We start from the raw sequence: 20,187 nt of genomic DNA on the forward strand, positions 1-20,187 counted from the left end.
CGACAGCATCCGACAGAGGGTGCGGCTGGAAGGCAGACTGGCAACAGGGCACCAGGCTGCTGCAAAAGGCACAGCAACAGTCCCTATTCTGTCCCTCCTCCCCAGGAACCTCTCCCTACACTAAACAACCTGTCCCTAACCAGTGGGGGTTCTGTCCCTGGCCTGACCACTCACCAAAAGTGTGCCACTCAAAAGAGGCTTATGCTATTAGCACTGCCCACACTAAAGATGGTTACAGAGGTCAGCCAGGGCAGCAGCATCCCATCGGACAGCTACTACCCGGATGACACTTACAGAGGCCTCAGAGGATCATCGGTTCCCCTTTTCCTTCACTCCCTGTGCACAGTGGTGGCCAAACAGTGCCACCCTTTGACGGATGCTGTCCGCAGGATCACAAACCTTAAAAACAAACAGAAAACACAGAGCAAGAAAACAAAAGAAAACATATATGAAACACATATACCTGGCTAGCAGCCGCCCTTGGTTAGACCGGATGGGACGGTCTTCGCCGGCCCACTCGAGTTCAGCATCAGAGTGGTTATTCAATGGCCTCAGGTGTCTGAGTGATATCAGGGATAGGCATAACATCCTCACCTGGGCTGGTGTTTGGGTCACTAGGAGAGTCTATACGGTCATTAGGACATTTTGGGTTCTCAGTCCCCTCCAGCAGCTGGTTCCTCAGGAAGGGCAGCAGGGTCCTCACCTTCTGGACCAGTGGAGTCCATCAGTGTTGCTTCTAGGGGCAATAGAGACTTTGTGGATCAGGCTGATCCAAAGAGCCATGATCCTGCCAGTTGGCACACAGCCTCGAGGGAGAATCTTTGCCCAGCACACATGGCCTCAACATGCTCCAATGAAGGCCTTTCTTGTTGACTTCGAGACCCTCAGACACATTGTCGTACAGAGGGGATGGATGAAATGGCTGCAATTCCACTCAATACAGGCTGGCCTCCCACTTGGGCTCCAGCTTACTTCCCCTCTTGAACCTTGGATTTTTCACTAACATCTGCTCCTTCATCAGTACCTGCCAGTACCCAGTAGCCGAGTCCGAGGTGGATAAGTAACTTGCCTGGTCTAGTGCCATGAGTGATTCTTCTGCCCTTGGTAGTGGGTAGGCATCTCACTAGGTGTAGGTGTTGAGCTTGCAATAGTCCACATGGAAGCGCAAACTACCGTCCTTCCTTCACACAAGAACATCGAGGGTGGCCCATGGACTGTGGCTCACCATGATTATCCTGCTTTCAGTATATTGTGGATCAGGTCTTGGACTTCTTGGCAAAGGGCAGGTGGTGTGTGCTGGTATCCCTTCTGAATAGGGGATGTACTCCCTGTATGTTTTAAATGGTCTATGGTAGTGGTGCAACCACAATCTTCAGGGCCAGCAGTAAAGACGTACAGGTGTTTCTACAACAGCCGATGGAGGAGGTGCTGGTGGGGAAGTGGGTACTCTTGAAAGGGTATGGCCAACTACTCCAGCAACTGTTGGTACTGTTCAACATCTAGAGAGGTCATGGGAGACTGCAGCTTCCAAGTTGATTATCTCAATGAGCCCCCTACCCTGTTAAACTTAGGATGAGGTGCGAATTAACCATTCGCTTGGAACCTCAAAGTCTTTGTGAGTCTCCACCATGAACGTGGCCCCTTGTAACCTTTTGTGAACCCTACAGCCAGAGACCAGACTACTTTATGAAAAAGGGCTAACAATAGTTTCTGCTTGGTCTGTCATTGGTTTGCCCTCCGGTAGGTCTGAATAACAAGAAGCCAGACAGTCTGCAGACCACAGCCCCATTTGGGCTGGTTCAACTTCTGCCAATAAATGGGATAAGTCCAAGTTTTTCAAGACATTCTTGCCCAAGACTATAGGTATCAAGGAAACAACCCTGGATGACCATGACCCCTACCCGTTCCCCCACCTGGTCGAATATTTGCACCTTAACCCAAGTGACCCCTTTTATCATGATCCGTAAGTTGTTAGCAGTCTTCAAGACAACCATTATGGGTCCAACTGGTACCAAGCCCCAAACCATTGGTTGTAAAAGTCATATTTTCCCTGATGGTAACTTCAGATACAGTGTTGATTAAGCAAAGGACCAGCTGACCTTTTACCAGGTCAGTGACAACTGGGCTTGAGCTGACCATGGATTCTTGTTTGGTGGGACATTGGCAGGCAGTTCCCAGAGATCGTCCCTCCACCCCAGGACCCTCTAGTTCAACAGCTGGTGACTGAGGAGCGTTTTTACCTTCTAAGCGTCCACAGTCCCTGACCAGATGCCCATAGCACCCACACCGCTAGCACCTCTGGTCCTCGTCCGGATCTCTCTGCAGCAGGTTTCAGCCCTTTGAGAGCTGAGCCAACACCTGTTTAACATTCTTGATGCATGGGTGTCATATTTTTCATTAGCTCTAGGATGGCTGCGTGCAGGGCCGACTGGAGGGTATCTGATAGAGACACACAACACTCTCCAATCTCTCCTCCCACTCCACCAGTGAGATACTGGACCCATTTAATTTGGGCACCAGAGACAGAGCTTCTTCTAGTGGCACCATAGTGGCCCTCACTCCCCCCTGCACTGCTGAATGGGGCATATCCTGATGACTTACGCCAAGTCTGAGTGGGGCACACTTGGAGGATTTCCGTGCACACTGTTGACACTTGACCGCATCTGATAGAAGAGGCAGCTGGAAAGCCGACTGGCAACTATGCACTTAAGTAAGGAAGGGCAGATGCCTGAGACTCCGCAACAGTCCCTATTCTATCCCTCCTTAACAGGAACCTCTCGCTATGCTAGAAAGCCTGCCCCTAACCCGACCATTCGCCAAAAGCATGTCACTCAAAGGGGGACAGTGCTATTTTTTTAGTACTACCCTCACTAAAGATGGCCACGGAGGTCAGCCAGGGCAGCAGCATTCATATGGACAGCTACATGGTAATAATTACTGTGTATAATGAGCAATAGTGTTTGAATGAAGAACTTTGTTGGCTATAACAAACAATCAGGTTCTCCCATGTTATTTTTACACACTGCATTGTAAAGATGGGAGGTAGAAATTGGTCCTTTAGAAACGTTCAGTTATGTAATATAAATAATATGTAAGATAATAATTATTCTATGAAAAAAGCTGAGGATGTTAGCATTGTAAAATTTCTGCTCTGAGGCAGAACCTGGGAGCATGAAGGACAAGGTTAGATTTAATAAACCAAGAATAACATAATCAAAATTCATTGTATAACATACAAGGACAATTGTGAAAGTGATGCATAGTGATGAGCCAAACACCCCCCTGTTCGGTTCACACCAGAACATCTCGAACAGGGGAAATGTTCTAGTCAACATGCAAACTCTATTAAAGTCTATGGGACACGAACATGAAAAATCAAAAGTCCTCATTTTAAAGGCTTAAATGCAAGTTATTGGCCCCAAAAAGTGTATGGAGACCTGGGTACTGCCCTGGGGGACATGAATCAATGCAAAAAAAAACTTTTTTAAAAACAATTGTTTTTACAGGAGCAGTGATTTTAATAATGCTTAAAGTGAAACCATAAAAATGAAAAATTCCTTTAAATATCGTGCCTGGGGGTCCCCTTAATGTGCCTGTAAAGTGGCACATTTGTGCGATGTATGTAGCCCGTTGCAGCAATGCTGACATTTCTAAAGGAAAAAATGTAATTTAAACTTGCTCGCGGCTGTTTTGTATTGTCGGCTCCCGGCAATACAGATAGAAAAATGAAAAAAAACAGCGCGGGGTCCCCCCCAGTCCATACCAGGCCCCTCGGGTCTGGTATGGATTTTAAGGGGAACCCCATGCCAAAATGTAAAAAAAAAAATGGAGTGGGGTTCCACCTAAGATCCATACCAGACCCTTATCCGAGCAAGCAGCCTGGCTGGACAGGATTGGGGGTGGGGACAAGCGAGCGCCCCCCCTCCTGAACCATACCAGGCCACATGCTCTCAACATGGGGTGGGGGGTGGGTTCTCTGCGCCCCCCCCACCCCAAAGCACCTTGCCCCCATGTTAATAGGAACAGGGGTCTCTTCCTGAAAACCGTAGGCTGTGGTTGTGGGGGTCTGCGGGGGGAGGCTTATCGGAATCTGGAAGCACCCTTTAACCACTTCTGGACCGGAAAATTTTCCCCCTTAATGACCAGGCCATATTTTGCGATTCGGCACTGTGTTACTTTAATGGACAATTGTGCGTTTTGTGCGATGCTGTACCAAAAAAAAAAATTGATGTCCTGTTTTTCCCACAAATAGAGGTTTCTTTTGGTGGTACTTGATCACCTGTGCGATTTTTATTTTTTGCGCTATAAACAAAAAAGAGCGACAATTCTGAAAAAAAAACAACATTTTTTACTTTCTGCTATATAACATTCTCAAAAAAAAAATTTAAAAATCAAACTTTTTTAACATTTTAGGCCAATTTGTTTTCTGCTACATTTTTTTGGTAAAAAAAAAAAATCGCAATAAGCGTATTTTGATTGGTTACTACTACTACTATGTCTACTAACTACGGGAAAGATTTATGTAATTTTTATTGTTTTTTTTTTTCTTTACTAGCAATGGTGGCGATCTGCGATTTTTAGCAGGACTGCGACATTGCAGTGGACAGATTGGACCCCTAACTGACATTTTTGACACTTTTGGGGGTACCAGTGACATTACTACAGTAATCAGTGCTAAAAATATGCACTGTTACTGTAATAATGACACTGGCAGGGAAGGGATTAACATTGTGGGTGATCAAGCGGTTAAATGTGAGCCTAGTGGAGTGATACTGTGGGGGGCGTGGCTTGTGAAATGATCATAGAGACCTGTGATCCTAGATAGAAGGATCACAGGGGCTCTGTGGTCATTCCAGGGAGAAGAACGGTCAGCTGTGTTTACAACAGCTGACCGCTCTTCTCTCTCAGCGGGGAACGATCGGGGGTGTCAGGCGGCAATCAGAGCCACATGACCCATGCATCAGCTTCCCCGCAGCCGAGTGGGGGCAGGAGCGCGCCCGCGGCGGCACACGCTCGCCCCCTAGCTGCAGGCGCACGACCGATGTAGGTCTACGGTTCGCGCAGGAGAGCCACCCTGCCGCAGTAAAAAGGTGGCAGGTGGTCAGGAAGCAGTTAACAAGGGGGCCCCCAGATCCCGGCCCCCCACCATGTGAATGGATTTCGGGTACATCGCACCCCTGCCCATTCACTAAAAAAGTGTACAAAAAAAATAAAGACAAAAGCCAGTCCTTTATTAAAAAATCAAAATAAAAAAATAGTGTCCACCGATGTAAATCCATCGTCATCGCCGCCCTGAAAAATAGCAACAAAAAAAAGACGCTCCCGCCACCTCCCACGCCTCTTGGCGAATGAGCTGCTAGAACTGTGACAGCGCTTTTAAAAGAAAGGGGTGTGGACGCGACATCAGTAATTTATTCACTGCACCAGCGCAGTTCATTATGGTGCAGTGAATCAATTAACTGACGTCACGTCAGAAGGGGCAGGTATCCCCACCAGGTGTCCCCGCCTCTTTATTTTAAAGGAGCTGTCACAGCTCTAGCCTGTTATTACGCTGGACGCGTGTGAAGCGGCAGGAGCTCTTTTATTTATTTTTTGGGTGGCAGGCGAATGTAGCAGCAAGAACTGTGGAGCAATTAAAGTGGTTGAAAAGTCAGAATAAGCAATAAATTCCATCCCATCTGTTTTATCAAGATATAAAAGAAGAGTAGCGGGAGAGGCTGAGATTTCCCTCTGACATCAGCCAGCAGAGGGAGGTCACCTGACTGCACAGTGATGCTGTGCAAAATGGTATTTGGGATTCGAATTTTAAAAAAACCGACACAGTACTTTATTTCTTGATAAAACAGAGGGGATAGCAGATATTTATAAATGTTATTTTCAAGCCATAGAGAAGAGCAGCAGGAGGGGAAGGGCGGAGAGGAGAACGCTCTCTCACACACAGGCTTTGGAGCAGACAGTCAGGGAGGGAGGAGAAGAGGGAGAGACTCAGAGCAGAGAGCGGGATGATGGAGGCATGTAAACCGATCACGGTATCATTGATCAGCAGCCATGATTACCGTGGTCAGCACACAGGGGGACACAGGAATAGGCAGGATCAACCAGGTACTTGAAAGCATAGAAAAGGACAAAGCACAAGCACTATGCTATAGATCATGCCCTAAAGGAACAGAAGCTTGTTTTTTCCTTTTAGAGTCACAACCGCTTTAATCATCAAAGTTCACAACAGAGACACAGAAGCCCTTAAAGTGGTTGTAAAGGCTAAAGGTTCCAGGCCCATCTCTATCCAGCGATGTGCATGGAAGCAGCTGCTCTGCTGGGCCTCTCCATCCTCATGGCTGAGACACAGCAGCAGGAGCCAATGGGGGAGGGAGCAGGGGGTGGGGCTGAGCTGCTCTTTGTGTGTCTTATGGAGACACAGAGTCGGCTCTGTAATGAGCACACATGAGTGCTCCCATAGCAAGTAGCTTGCTATAGGAGCACTCAGCAAGAGGGAGGGGCCAAGTTCACCAGCACGGAACCTAAGAAGAGGAGGATCGGAGCTGCTCTGTGCAAAATCACTGCATAGAGCAGGTAAGTATAGCATGTTTGCCATTTAAAAAAATAAATAAAAATAAGCCTTTAACCACCTCCCACCCGGCCATAGTATATATACGGCCGGCGGGAGTCTCGTCCTTCTGAATGGACGTTCCGGAACGTCCTTCAGAAGGAGAGAGATTGCGCCGCCGCGGGCACGCGCAGTGGCGCGATCTCGATGTGCCTGTGTCCCTCGGACACAGAGCGACATCATTCGGCAGGAGGGCCCTGTGATTGGCCCTCCTGATCACATGACGGCTGTGTCCAATCACAGCCGTCATGTAATGTAAATAGAGCCGTTGTAACGGCTTCGATCTCTTCTCCTCCTGACAGATCCTGTCAGTGAGGAGAAGATCAGAGGATCGGTGCTGCTGCGGGGGTGATCAGTGAGTATTTCTAATTACTCACTGATCACAGGGGGGGTCTGTGCTGGTAATCAGAACATTGATTACCAGTGCAGCCCTGGGGGGGAGGGGTGCCACTAAGCCACCAGGGATGCCCACCCATGACCACCAGGGATGCCCACTATGGCCACCAGGGATGGCAAGCAGGGCTCAGAGAGCCCCCCAGTGCCCTCCCTATAAGTGTTGCCCACCAATGGCATCTATCAGTGCTGCCCACCAGTGCCATTATTGCCATCTATCAGTGCCGCCCACCAGTGCCCATTATTGCCCACCAGTGCTGCCTATCAGTGCCCATCAGTGCCCCCCATCAGTGCCGATCAGTGCCACCCATCAGTGCCGATCAGTGCCGATCATTGCTGCCCAACAGTGCCACTATCAGTGCCCATCAGTGCCGCCAATCAGTGCCCATCAGTGCTGCCTATCGGTGCCCATCAGCGCTGCCTATCAGTGCCCACCAATGCTGCATATCAGTGCTATCTATCAGTGCCACATATCAGTGCCCATCAGTGCTGTATATCAGTGCTACCTATCAATGCCCATCAGTGCTGCATATCAGTGCCACCCCATCAGTGCCACCCCATCAGTGTCTCCTCATCAGTGCCTGTCAGTGCGGCATCATCAGTGCTCATCAGTGCAGGAAAAAACATATCTATTTACAAAATTTTATAACCTAAACAAAAAAACTTTTTTTTTTTTTCAAACTTTTCAGTCTTTTTTTATTTGCGCACCAAAAAAGAAAAAACCTGACGGTGATCAAATACCACCAAAAGAAAGCTCTATTTGTGGGGAAAAAATGACACAAATTTGGTTTAGGTACAGCGTTGCATGACCGCGCAATTGTCATTCAAATTGCAACAGCGCTAAAAGCTGAAAATTGGTCTGGGAAGGAAGGGGGTTTAAGTGCCCTGTATTGAGGTGGTTAATATCACTTTAACCACTTTACCACCGGAGGATTTTCCTGCTAAAAGACCAGGGGTTATTTTGCGATTTTTTACTGCGTGACTTTAATGGACAATCGCACGGTCGTGCGACGCTGTACCTAAACGAATTTCACGTCCTTTTTTTCCCACAAACAGAGCTTTCTTTTGGTGGTATTTGATCACCTGTGCGATTTTTTGATCACGCGCTATAAACAAAAAAAGAGCGTAATTTTTGCAAAAACAACAATATTTTTCACTTTTTTTTATATGAAATTCCCCCCAAAAAAAATGTAAAAATCAAAATTTTTTAAAATTTTCGGCCAATTTGTTTTACGCTACCTATGTTTGGTAAAAAAAATCGCAAAAAGCGTATTTTGATTGGTTTGCGCAAAAGTTATCGCGTTTACTAACAAAGGGAAAGATTTTTGTCATTTTTGGTGTTTTTTTTTTTAACGAGTAATGGCGGCGATCTGCGATTTTTTTTGCGGTACTGCGACATTGCGGCGGACAGATCGGACCCTTGACTGACATTTGTGACACTTTTGGGGGTACCAGTGACATTACTGCAGTAATCAGTGCTATATATATGCACTGTTACTGCAAAAATGACACTGGCAGGGAAGGGGTTAACAGTATTGGACAGGGAGGGGTTAAGTGTGTCCTAGGGGCGTGATTCTAACTGTGCAGGGACAGGTCTACTAGTGTAAAAACAAAGATCAACAGTTCTACATAGTAGAACTGTTTGATCTTCACTTTTACACAGGGAGAAATGACAGGTGGCTTGTTTACACAAGCCGCTCTGTCTTTCTCCCGCTGTACCGACGATCGTAGTGTGACCGGCGGACATCGGGTCCGCCAGTCACACTCCCGCACTCCTCCGTGAACGAGCCGAGGCGGGCGCGCGCCTCAGCGGGCGCGCGCCCGCCCGCTATTGGCTCTGGAAGGAGTGACAGGCGAGCGACGTAGACCTACGTCACTCTGCCTGGCCGGGGCCGACTGCCGCAGTAAATATACTGTGCGCAGTCGGCAAGCGGTTAACAACTTGCCGACCAGCCGCCTTAGTTTTACGGCTCCTTTTTTACGCAAAAAGATGTACCTGTACATCGCTTTGTGTAACAGATAGTGGGGGCATGCGTGCGCTGCTGGAGGCGTGCACACGTGTCGATTGGTTAGAGGGGGAGCCAATCAGGGGGTCTGGCAGAAACTATGTGTGCCAGGCACCAGCGATCGATCCCCATGGAGACAGAACAGTGGTCTGCTGTTGTAAACACGGCAGACCGCTGTTCTGTCAGTGATGAACACAGGGATCCTGTGTTCCTCCCATTTAGGAACACAGGTCTCTGTGTTCATCCAGTGAGTACAACCCCCAAACAGTTAGAAAGCATCCCCTAGGGACACACTTAACCGTTTGATTGCCCCTGGTGTTAACCCCTTCCCCGCCAGTGTCATTAGTACAGTAAAAGTGCATATTTTTGGCACTGATTACTGTAGTAAAGTCACTGTTTCCCACCAAAAGTGTCAGTTAGGGGTCTGATCTGTCTGCTGCAGTGTTGCAGTCCCGCTAAAAATCTGATTGCCGCCATTACTAGTAGCAAAAAATAAATATATACTTATTGATTTCTTTTACAAAAAATATGTGGTAGAATACATATTGACCTCAATTTATGAAAAAAAGACATCAATTTTATTTAGGTACAGCGTTGCACGACCACGCAATTGTCAGTTAAAATAACGCAGTGCCGTATCGAAAAAAATGGCCTGGTCTTTCAGGGGGTAAAACCTTTAGGTCCTTAAGTGGTTAGGGTGGGATTAATTCGCTTCTCTGTGTTTACATTAGAAGGCTGTCAAGTCACTCCTGGCAATGGGGAGAAGAGTGAGCTGAGCTTCTGAAAGAACTTCAAATTCTTTAGTGCTTGTGCTGTGAACCATTTCCATTACCTGCAGCCACAGTAAGGGCTTGTTTTAATTTTCTTGCTTCCAGGCCCTGCTCTCTAATTTAACCTTTGGTGGCTGGACAATTTTTGCCATTTATTTATTTTTCACATTTCACTATATTTTTACTTACTGCTTTGAACATTTTTAAAATACCACCAAACCATACATTTTTGAAGGCATATGACCCACAAATAAAAAGATGAAGCCGCTAACTTGCATCTCCCAAAAGTTGAGCAAAACAAAATTATATTTTCTGTAAAAATACCCTAAGGGCTCTTTCGCACGGCCGCTCCGATTTTCTCCTCCGCTGCGGCACTTTTTTTTTTTTTACAGACACGGATGACACTTGGGTCATCCGGTCCGTATGTCAGCATATCATCCCATCCGTTTGCGGATGATATACGGACATAATGTTAGTCTATGGGGATTGCTGATGTCAGCGGATGACACCGCTGACATCCGATTTTGCTTCCTTTCCGTTTTTTTTTAACGGAGGAAAAATAGGGTTCTGTTCCGTTCCAAAAAACGGAACAGAACTGAAAGGACACAAATCGGATGTCAGCGGATGATCATCCGCTGACATCCACAATCCCATTGACATGCATTATGTCCATATATCACCCGCAAACGGATGGGGTGATATACGGACATACGGAACGCCCGTGTGAAAGAGCCCTAAAGCTATTAACAAACAAAACATAACTTTTATAGAGCTCCTAATAAATCTAAAGCAAAAAGCTTTATTAACCACTTAAGCCCTGGAAGATTTTACCCCCTTCCTGACCAGGGCCTATTTTGCGATTCGGCACTGCGTGACTTTAACAGACAATTGCGCAGTCGTGCGACGCTGTACCGAAATGAATTTGACGTCCTTTTTTTCCCACAAACAGAGCTTTCTTTTGGTGGTATTTGATCACCTGTGCGATTTTTTTGATCATGTGCTATAAACAAAAAAAGAGCGACAATTTTGCAAAAATAACAATATTTTTCACATTTTTTTATATGAAATTCCCCAAAATGTAAAAATCAAAATTTTTTAACATTTTAGGCCAATTTGTTTTCTGCTACATATGTTTGGTAAAAAAAAATCGCAATAAGCCTATTTTGATTGGTTTGCGCAAAAGTTATTGCGTTTACTAACTAAAGGGAAAGATTTCAGTCATTTTTTTTTCTTTTTTTAACGAGTAATGGCGGCAATCTGCAATTTTTTTTGCGTGACTGCGACATTGCGGCGGACAGATCGGACCCTTGACTGACATTTTTGACACTTTTGGGGGTACCAGTGACATTACTACAGTAATCAGTGCTATGCATATGCACTGTTACTGTAAAAATGACACTGACAGGGAAGGGGTTAACTTTATTGGAGAGGCAGGGGTTAAATGTGTCCCTAGGGGCGTTCTTCTTACTGTAAAGGGGCGTGGCTTTTCATGTAATCACAGAGACATACGATCCTAAATAGCAGGATCGTATGATCTCTATAGTTACACCAGGGAGAATGACAGGCGGCTTTGTTTACATTAGCCGCCTGCCTTTCTCCCTCTGTAACGGACGATCGCGAGTGACCGGCGGACATCCGAGCCGCCGGTCACTCGCGCTGGAGTGTCCGAGAACGAGCGGGGGCGGGAGCGCACCTCCGGCGGCGCGCACTCGCCCCCTATTGGCTCGCAGGCGAGTGACGTATATATACGTCACTTTGCCCAGGAGGGGCTGACCGCTGCAGTATATAGTCGTACGGCGGTCGGCAAGGGGTTAAAGTGGCAGTAAACCCATCCATTTAACAGTTTCAAAAAACAGTTACATTTTCAGCACGTGCAGGAAATGTAACATTCCCATTGGTTGTGGTCTCAATCAAACTGTCAAACCATCCAATGGCTGGTGACGTCATAACTGATCACGTGTGAAGCATCATGGCAACTGCAGAAACAGAGGCCAAGATGGCAGCTTCCTTGGCTGAAAACAATAGGGGGGTTTACTTCCACTTTGAGTTAATAAATACATTTATGTCATTTTTTTTTGGCTTTTGTAAAATTGTGAAAATAAAATGTTTACAAAACTGTAAATAAGAAACCTTATTTACAAATCTAGAGGTAGCTTCACACCTTTGCATTGTGGCAAAGCCCAAGCTGCAGTTCTATGCATTATTTTTTATGTATTTATTTTAACGCTTGTTTGCTTTTGTTTTTTTGTTTTTTTTTTAAGATATACTGTCACCAAGAGACTTATCAAGGAAATGTTTAATTTTTGAGTTGGAGAAAGGGATGGAGGACACACAAGTACTCATTGTCCTTCTCCCCTGCTGTCCAGCACTTACTACTGAACATGAGAGTGCTCACTACTGAGCACTTTTGTATTCATTCACACATGGAGATGTTTTACCAAGTTCCCCAACTCACTATACTGAATACATCTGATCCTCCCCACTATGTGCCTATAATACAGTCCCCTCTACAACTTGCTGTTTCTGATAGTACAGGCAAAGACAGAGCAGTGGTCATTGGAGGGCACACAGGAGACATCAGATTGCAAAGGGGATCAGATTGTGGACAAATAGCAGGGAGGATCTGAAAGGCACAGTCACATGCACATTCACACTTTTTCACATTTATTGAAAAAGACTTCAGTCTGGCTTCTCAGCAGCATATAGTGTAGGGGAATGCAAGGGTTACTGAGCTGGCCAGCTGCTGTTGAAACCCTTATGCAGATGACAGTGAAATAGTTAAAACGATTTACTGCTTCATGAAAAAACAAAGACTTTAATGTTCGTAGCCTGGTCACATGGTTACTTAATTACTAATTATATTATTGTTGTGTGTGGTTTACTTCATCTAGTAAGAATTGTTTGTATATACCATCCTCAAGGTTTCAATAGAATTAAAAATGATAGGCTCTGAGTAAAAGGCATTGAACTCGTTGGATGTCCACTGATTAATTACAGACATTTATGGACTTTTATAACCGCTAATTTTGTTTGACTATTAATTCCATCTATAGACACTTTCCTTCTTGCTTCTTTGGTATTTCATATATCAGTGATTATTATTTTTATGTTCCACTTTTGACAGTTATGTAGCTTTTTTTCATGTACTGTAACTTATTATTTCAGACATTAACAGCACAAACTGTTTTTGCCTGTTGTAAAAGAAAAAATACAGTACATACATAATATATACATTATTTTTTTTGCAATATTCTCTACAATAATAAAGTGTTCTATTTTGCTAGTATACTGTAGTTCTGGACTATCTTCTCTTTTATGCATTCTACAGCAAAACAACTGATATTTTGTATATGCTTTTTCTAAAGCAGATTTCCTGGACCCAGAAAGTTAGAATTCCCATATACTTACAATATAGGCAACCTGATATTCCCAGGGAATTACAATCTCAATTTTCTGTAAACTACGATTTTGTGCACCTTCCACATACAATTTTATCTCTTCCCCGATCAGTTTTGCTGCTGTTTCTTCGGGAACTTTCAGTTTTAGCCCAGGTCCTATAACTGACATTGTAAGTGAACTCCAATTCTTAGAGTTACAAATCTCAAACATGTTCTTAATCCCTTTCTTCAAAGCCTGCAAAAAAAACAGGAAGCCTATTTAAATAGTAGAAAAAAAAAACCTTTTCATTATTGTTAGAATCTTATCAAAGAAATTAGATGTGCAGCACATACGTCCAAACTTTTTGATAACCGAAATGGGGACACCTATTAGCCAAAATATGTAGGCAAAAGGTACACGCCTGTTAACACTGAGAATTATTACACAAAATTATTGGCTAAACCTATGCATGTTGTTTTTGTTTTTTTACCAATTGTATTTCTTTATACTGATTTATGAAATGTAAAAATGCAACAGTTTAGGAAGTGGATGAAAGGTTTAGCACTGTAAGTACTTAAAAGATAAATTGTGCATTTTATACAGGTATATACATAGACCAAATGGAGGACAAATGAGGAGGAAAGAGGAGCAGACTTTGATTTGCAAGAGGGACAGTCTTTCTAAATGAGAAACAGTTGGGAGCAATGGAAACAGTGTACACCACACTTTCTTTGATCTGTGACCTAAATTCCTACAGTCCAACAATTACTATATCAAAGCCAGATTTGTAGTAGTAGAAGTAGTAAGTCAAGGACACCGACAGGCAAGCCACATACTTTTCAAAAAGCTACTTGTAATCTGACCTCAAGCGTTGTACACAAATCTGGGTAGGACAGAGAGCCAATTACTGGAAAAGGAGGGTAAGGAATCTGAAAAAACATGTCTACAGACTGGGTGCACCCAATATACTTGTTGCAAGGAAGATACATTTTAAAATTTTTGCTGCTGGAGAACATCTTCGCTGGTTGCAGAGTGGAATGAGAATTAAAACCCATTTTCTAAAAACCTAGTAAATGTATGTCATATACTAAATCATAGCCTGTACAGCAATCATATATGCCATACATTATTAAAAAGTATAGATGCAAATATAACAAGCATTGCCTTTGAGTTGCCAGAACTTTTGCTGGCTTATAACTGATGGCCTGTAAGCAATAATTAGGTGCTAGAAGAACAGGATTCAAAGTGGCCCTGTGACAGCAGTGAGTAGTCTCTAGAAAACCTAGGGGTCTTTTTCACACAAGAAGAAACCTATTTCACTAAAGATTTTTACATTTTTCAGTTATAAAAATGGGTGAATCTTAGGTCAATGTTATGTGAATTTGGAGTGAATACATTGATAAATAGACCCTCTATCTTTCATAGTGCTTACAATTATACTCCACTGCAAAAAAAGAAAGAGTAATAATACTTATTGGTCTGGTGGTCGGAGTCCTATTTTCACTCTCTTGAAGACTACAGGCCACTGAAGAATATCCTACATCCCACACACTTAGGCTTTTCAGATTCCTTGTGCTTAGTTGTGTTTTGGTGTTTCCATCTGCTGGCCTCTACATCACTACTGTGTCCTGTTAGGCATTAGACTTTCATGGACAATAGCCACATACACCACTGTGGTACTTATTGTGGGGTCCATGGATCTCAGCAGCCAGTACTGGGAGAGGACACATTGATTTGTAAAGGATTAATAACAGTGGTTTATACTATCCTGCTATCTTCTTCAGCAGGGATCCTCAAACTTCGGCCTTCCAGCTGTTGCGGAACTACACATCCCATGAGGTATTATAAAACTCTGACATTCACAGACATGACTTGACATGATTGGAATTGTGATTCTTGAACAGCTGGAGGCCATAGTTTGAAGACCCTTTTTCTACAGCATATCTTAAAGCGGAGTTCCGGCCTCGGAAATTATTTTTCACTAAAAATACCCCCGGGACAGTCAGGGCTAGTGCATTCCACAATGGATAGCCTCTGAACTGTCCCAGGTCGCACTTACTTTTTAGAAGAAATACGTACCTTGAAAATTTCTTCTCCAGCGCTGCAATCTCAGGTGTGGGCAGCTGAAGCCAGCGCGTCCTCTTCCGTGTCCTCTTCGTTCCCACAATGCACTGCACTGGCCCCGCCGTCACTTCCGGGGCAGGAGCGTCATCCCTGCACAGCCTCTGGACATGCCCAGAAGCTGTTTAGCAGGGAATGACGTGCCTGCACCAGCACTGACCAGCGGGGCCGATACAGGCATATTGATTCTGGGGAGCGATGACGTTCAGCTCCCAGGAATCAATGCAAAGAGGAAGTGACGGCGCGTGCCATGGCCACAGAGGGAGGAAGGGGAAGAAAGGTGAGTATATTTTCTTCTATAACAAGGTAAGTAAAAAAAAAATTGCGACTATCCATTTCTTTTTAAGCGGATGGCCCAAGGTGGATTTTGAGGCCGGAACTCCGCTTTAAGTCTTCAACCTCATCTGTAGCAAGTTCTCTGACCATCATTTTCTCTAGTACAGACAGTCCATTGGTAACAAACAAGATAAATTCTATATATTTGATCTTCAGTTGAATTTGTATGCAAGTTGGAACAGGTAGATTTTTTAGGTGTAACTCTCTCTTTAAGTTTTTAGGATAGCATAGGGAAGGATTAACATTCCTGTAACATTTCTTTTGCTGTCTGTTCCCCTGTTCAGAAGATTTCACCTCACTTTCTGTCCCTTTTGAAAATTGGGTTTTGCCAATTTTGTGTTGTTGTGGAATCAAGGATGGTTGATAACGTTTCAGTGGAGACACCTTTTTTCCATGATAACTCTCACAGGAGTGAATTTCCCTTCCTAGGGGTAGATTTCCTCTCACTTACTGTTGTCTCCCTCCGCTTGTAAGCATGAGTAATATGCAAGTCAGATGTTTGTAACACGGGGACTGCCTGTATGCCTGTAGTCTTTCTAGCATTCCATATACTGAAAATTGTGTGGCCCTTCACAGACAGGTTTAGGGCATTCCCTAAGCATGTTATTTAGAGGAATTTTGCAATTTTAATATTGCGCTTCTTAAAATCAATGATTCCTACCAATTTATAAATGTTTTGCTTTGGCACAGTGAGGGCATGGGCTGTCTGTTGTTGTGAGCTGCTGGCCACATGCCGCTGCCAGAGGATCTGCTGACCACTAGAGATGTACCGAACTGTTCGCCGGCGGACAGTTCCCGGCGAACTTCGCATGTTCGCGTTCGCCGCTGCGGGCGAACATATGCGATGTTCGGTCCGCCTCCTATACATCATCATTGAGGCAAACTTTGACCGTGAACCTCACAGTCAGCAGACACATTCCAGGCCAATCAGCATACCTCCCTCCCACACCCTCCCACCTTCTATAAATAAGCAAGGGCAGCATCCATCTTAGATAATTTCTGAAGCAGTGTGTAGTGAGAGCAGGGAAAGTGCTGCTGCTGTTGCTGTTAATAGCTAGGGACAGTTAGTCAGTGTTCCCGGTCTTGTTAGTCAGTGTTCTTGGTATACTCCTACTGTAAGGACAGCACCCCAAAGGGGTTTTTTTGGATATCTATATATATCTATTGTCCCCAAAAAGCCCTGTTCAGGGCTGGTATTTGTGTAATTTATATATATATATATATATATATATATATATATATATATATATATATATCTATTGTGCACTGCAGTTACCTGCCCGCTTTGTGTGAGAAGCCACAGACCCACCACAGACTGTACTGTGTGCACACCACACTCATTTCGGGTGGCACAGGCACAGTACCTTGCATTTTAAAAAATAATTTTTTTCCTCTGTCATAATTGCAGTGAGTGCTGTGTCAGGTCCACAGAGTGTACTGTACCCACTGCAGTGCCCACCACTGATATATATACGGTGGCACAGCATCTTGTTGCAAATTGAAAAAAAAAATATTTTTTATTATTGCAGTTGCCTGGGCTGCCAGTGACTGTCAGGTCCACAGAGTGTACTGTGCCCACTGCAGTGCCACTGCGTGCCCACCCACCACTGATATATACGGTGGCACAGCAGCTTTCAAATTAAAAAAATATATATTTTTTTATAATTGCAGTTGCCTGGGTGCCAGTGACTGTCAGGTCCACAGAGTGTACTGTGCCCACTGCAGTGGCACTGCGTGCCCACCCACCACTGATATATACGGTGGCACAGCAGCTTGCAAATTAAAAATATATATATTTTTTTATAATTGCAGTTGCCTGGGTGCCAGTGACTGTCAGGTCCACAGAGTGTACTGTGCCCACTGCAGTGCCACTGCGTGCCCACCCACCACTGATATATACGGTGGCACAGCAGCTTGAAAATTAAATATATATATATTTTTTTATAATTGCAGTTGCCTGGGCTGCCAGTGACTGTCAGGTCCACAGAGTGTACTGTACCCACTGCCCAACTCTCCTATAGGGTGGCACAGCGCCTTGCACTCATAGTACAACACATTAAAAAAAAAAATGACAGGCAGAGGCAGGCCACCCCGCAAGGGCCGTCGTGGTCGTGGTGCTGTGATTTCCTTTGGCCCTACAATAATGCCCAGTGTTCAGAGGCCACAGACCCTGAACTCAAAAAATTCTGAGGACATAGTTGACTGGCTTACACAGGACTCCCAATCGTCTACAGCTTCCGCTGGGAACCTTAATGCACCATCCTCCTCCAGCTCAGCTTCGGGCACCTCTCAATTTACCACTCGCCCGCCCGCCGGCACCACCACCAACACTAGCACCACAGCCGCTTCACTTGATCTGTCAGAGGAGTTATTTACACATGAGTTGGAAGAAATAAGTGATGCGCAACCATTAGTGCCAGAGGATGTAGATAACGGGGATATGTCTCAGTCAGGCAGCATTATACACATGGACGCACATTGTGATGATGATGATGTTGTACCTGCTGCTGCTGCCTTTGCTGAGTTGTCAAGTGAAGCGGCTGATGATGACGATGTGTCCGTGGATGTCACCTGGGTGCCTGCTCGAAGAGCAGAAGAAGAGGGGGAAAGTTCAGATGGGGAGACAGAGAGGAGGAGGAGACGAGTTGGAAGCAGGGGGAGGTCATCGCAAGGATCTATTGGCACAGTCAGACAGCATGTATCGGCACCCGGGGTCATCCAGACAGCACGCCAATCAACGCAAGCTGTTGCCACCACCAGAATGCCGTCATTGCAAAGCTCAGCAGTGTGGCATTTTTTTTGTGTGTCTGCCTCTGATATCAGCGATGCCATTTGTAACCTGTGCCAAAAGAAACTGAGTCGTGGGAAGTCCAACACCCACCTAGGTACAACTGCTTTGCGAAGGCACATGATCTCACATCACAAACGCCTATGGGATCAACACATGAGTAAAAGCAGCACACAAACTGAAAGCCACCATCCTCCTCCTGGTCCAGCACCTTCAGCCACGTCAACCACTGCTGTCCTCCTTGCCCCCTATCAACAACCCGCCCCTCCGCCTCTCACCTTCAGCAGTTCCTGCTCACCTGCCCACAGTCAGGTGTCTGTCAAGGAAATATTTGAGCGTAAGAAGCCAATCTCACAGAGTCACCCCCTTGCCCGGCGTCTGACAGCTGGCTTGTCGGAACTCTTAGCCCGCCAGCTTTTACCATACAAGCTGGTGGAGTCTGAGGCCTTCAAAAAATTTGTCGCTATTGGGACACCGCAGTGGAAGGTACCCGGCCGAAATTATTTTTTACAAAAGGCAATCCCCAACCTGTACTCTATTGTGGAAAAGGAAGTCATGTCATGTCTGGCACACAGTGTTGGGGCAAGGGTCCATCTGACCACTGATAGCTGGTCTGCAAAGCACGGTCAGGGCAGGTATATCACTTACACTGCGCATCGGGTAAACCTGCTGGCGGCTGCCAAGCATGGAATGCGTGGCTCTGCTGCAGAGGAGTTGGTGACACCGCCACGACTTGCAGGCAGGCCTGCTGCCACCTCCTCTACTCCTCCTACTCCATCCTCTTTGCTAACCTCCTCGGCTGAGTCCTCTTCTGCTGTTGCGTCTTGCTCCACACCAACTGCACCCCCCCAGCTCCCCAGGGGTTATTCCACATGCCGGATACGACAGTGTCACGCTGTCTTGGGGTTGACTTTCCTGAAAGGAGAGAGTCACACCGGACCAGCACTACTGTCCGCCCTGAACGCACAGGTGGATCAGTGGCTGACCTCGCACCAACTGGAGATCGGCAAAGTAGTGTGTGAAAACGGAAGCAATTTGTTGGCGGCATTGAATTTGGGCAAGTTGACACATGTGCCGTGCATGGCACATGTGTTGAATCTGATTGTACAACGCTTTGTGCAGAAGTACCCAGGCTTACAGGACATCCTCAAGCAGGCCAGGAAGATGTGTGGCCATTTCAGGCGTTCCTACACGGCCATGGCGCACTTTTCAGATATTCAGCGGCGAAACAACATGCCTGTGAGGCGCTTGATTTGCGACAGCCCGACACGTTGGAATTCAACGCTGCTAATGTTCGACCGCCTGCTCCAACAAGAAAAAGCGGTCAACGAGTATTTGTATGACTGGGTACTAGGACAGCCTCTGCGGAGCTGGGTATTTTTTTGACACGTTACTGGACGCTCATGCGCAATGCCTGTAGGCTCATGCGTCCTTTTGAGGAGGTGACAAACCTAGTCAGTCGCACCGAAGGCACCATCAGCGACATCATCCCATATGTTTTCTTCCTGGAGCGTGCCCTGCGAAGAGTGCTGGATCAGGCCGTAGATGAGCGTGAAGAGGAAGAGTTGTGGTCACCATCACCACCACCAGAAAGAGCCTTGCCATCGCTTGCTGGACCTGCGGCAACACTGGAAGAGGAGTCTGAGGAAGAGGAGTCAGAGGAGGAATGTGGCTTTGAGGAGGAGGAACACCAACCACAGCAGGCATCCCAGGGTGCTCGTTGTCACCTATCTGGTACCTGTGGTGTTGTACGTGGCTGGGGAGAAGAACACACCTTCCATGACTTCAGTT

The 20,187-nt window shown here is 45.7% G+C and overlaps 1 protein-coding gene across 1 annotated transcript in view; it reads right to left on the reverse strand.

The window, feature by feature from the left end:
- LOC309560156 (protein mono-ADP-ribosyltransferase PARP14-like) overlaps positions 1–20,187 on the reverse strand; it is a gene marked incomplete at its 5' end in the record, with an annotated part of 157,505 nt that overhangs the window by 100,320 nt on the left and 36,998 nt on the right. Inside the window, one exon of the mRNA XM_082263721.1 lies at positions 13,182–13,406. Within this exon, the coding sequence (XP_082119847.1) occupies positions 13,182–13,406 (225 nt within the window). The remainder of the gene's footprint in view (positions 1–13,181; positions 13,407–20,187) is intronic.

This window comes from Pelophylax lessonae, assembly GCF_965119305.1.
Source record: "Pelophylax lessonae genome assembly, chromosome: 1".
Taxonomy (NCBI): Eukaryota; Metazoa; Chordata; class Amphibia; order Anura; family Ranidae; genus Pelophylax; species Pelophylax lessonae.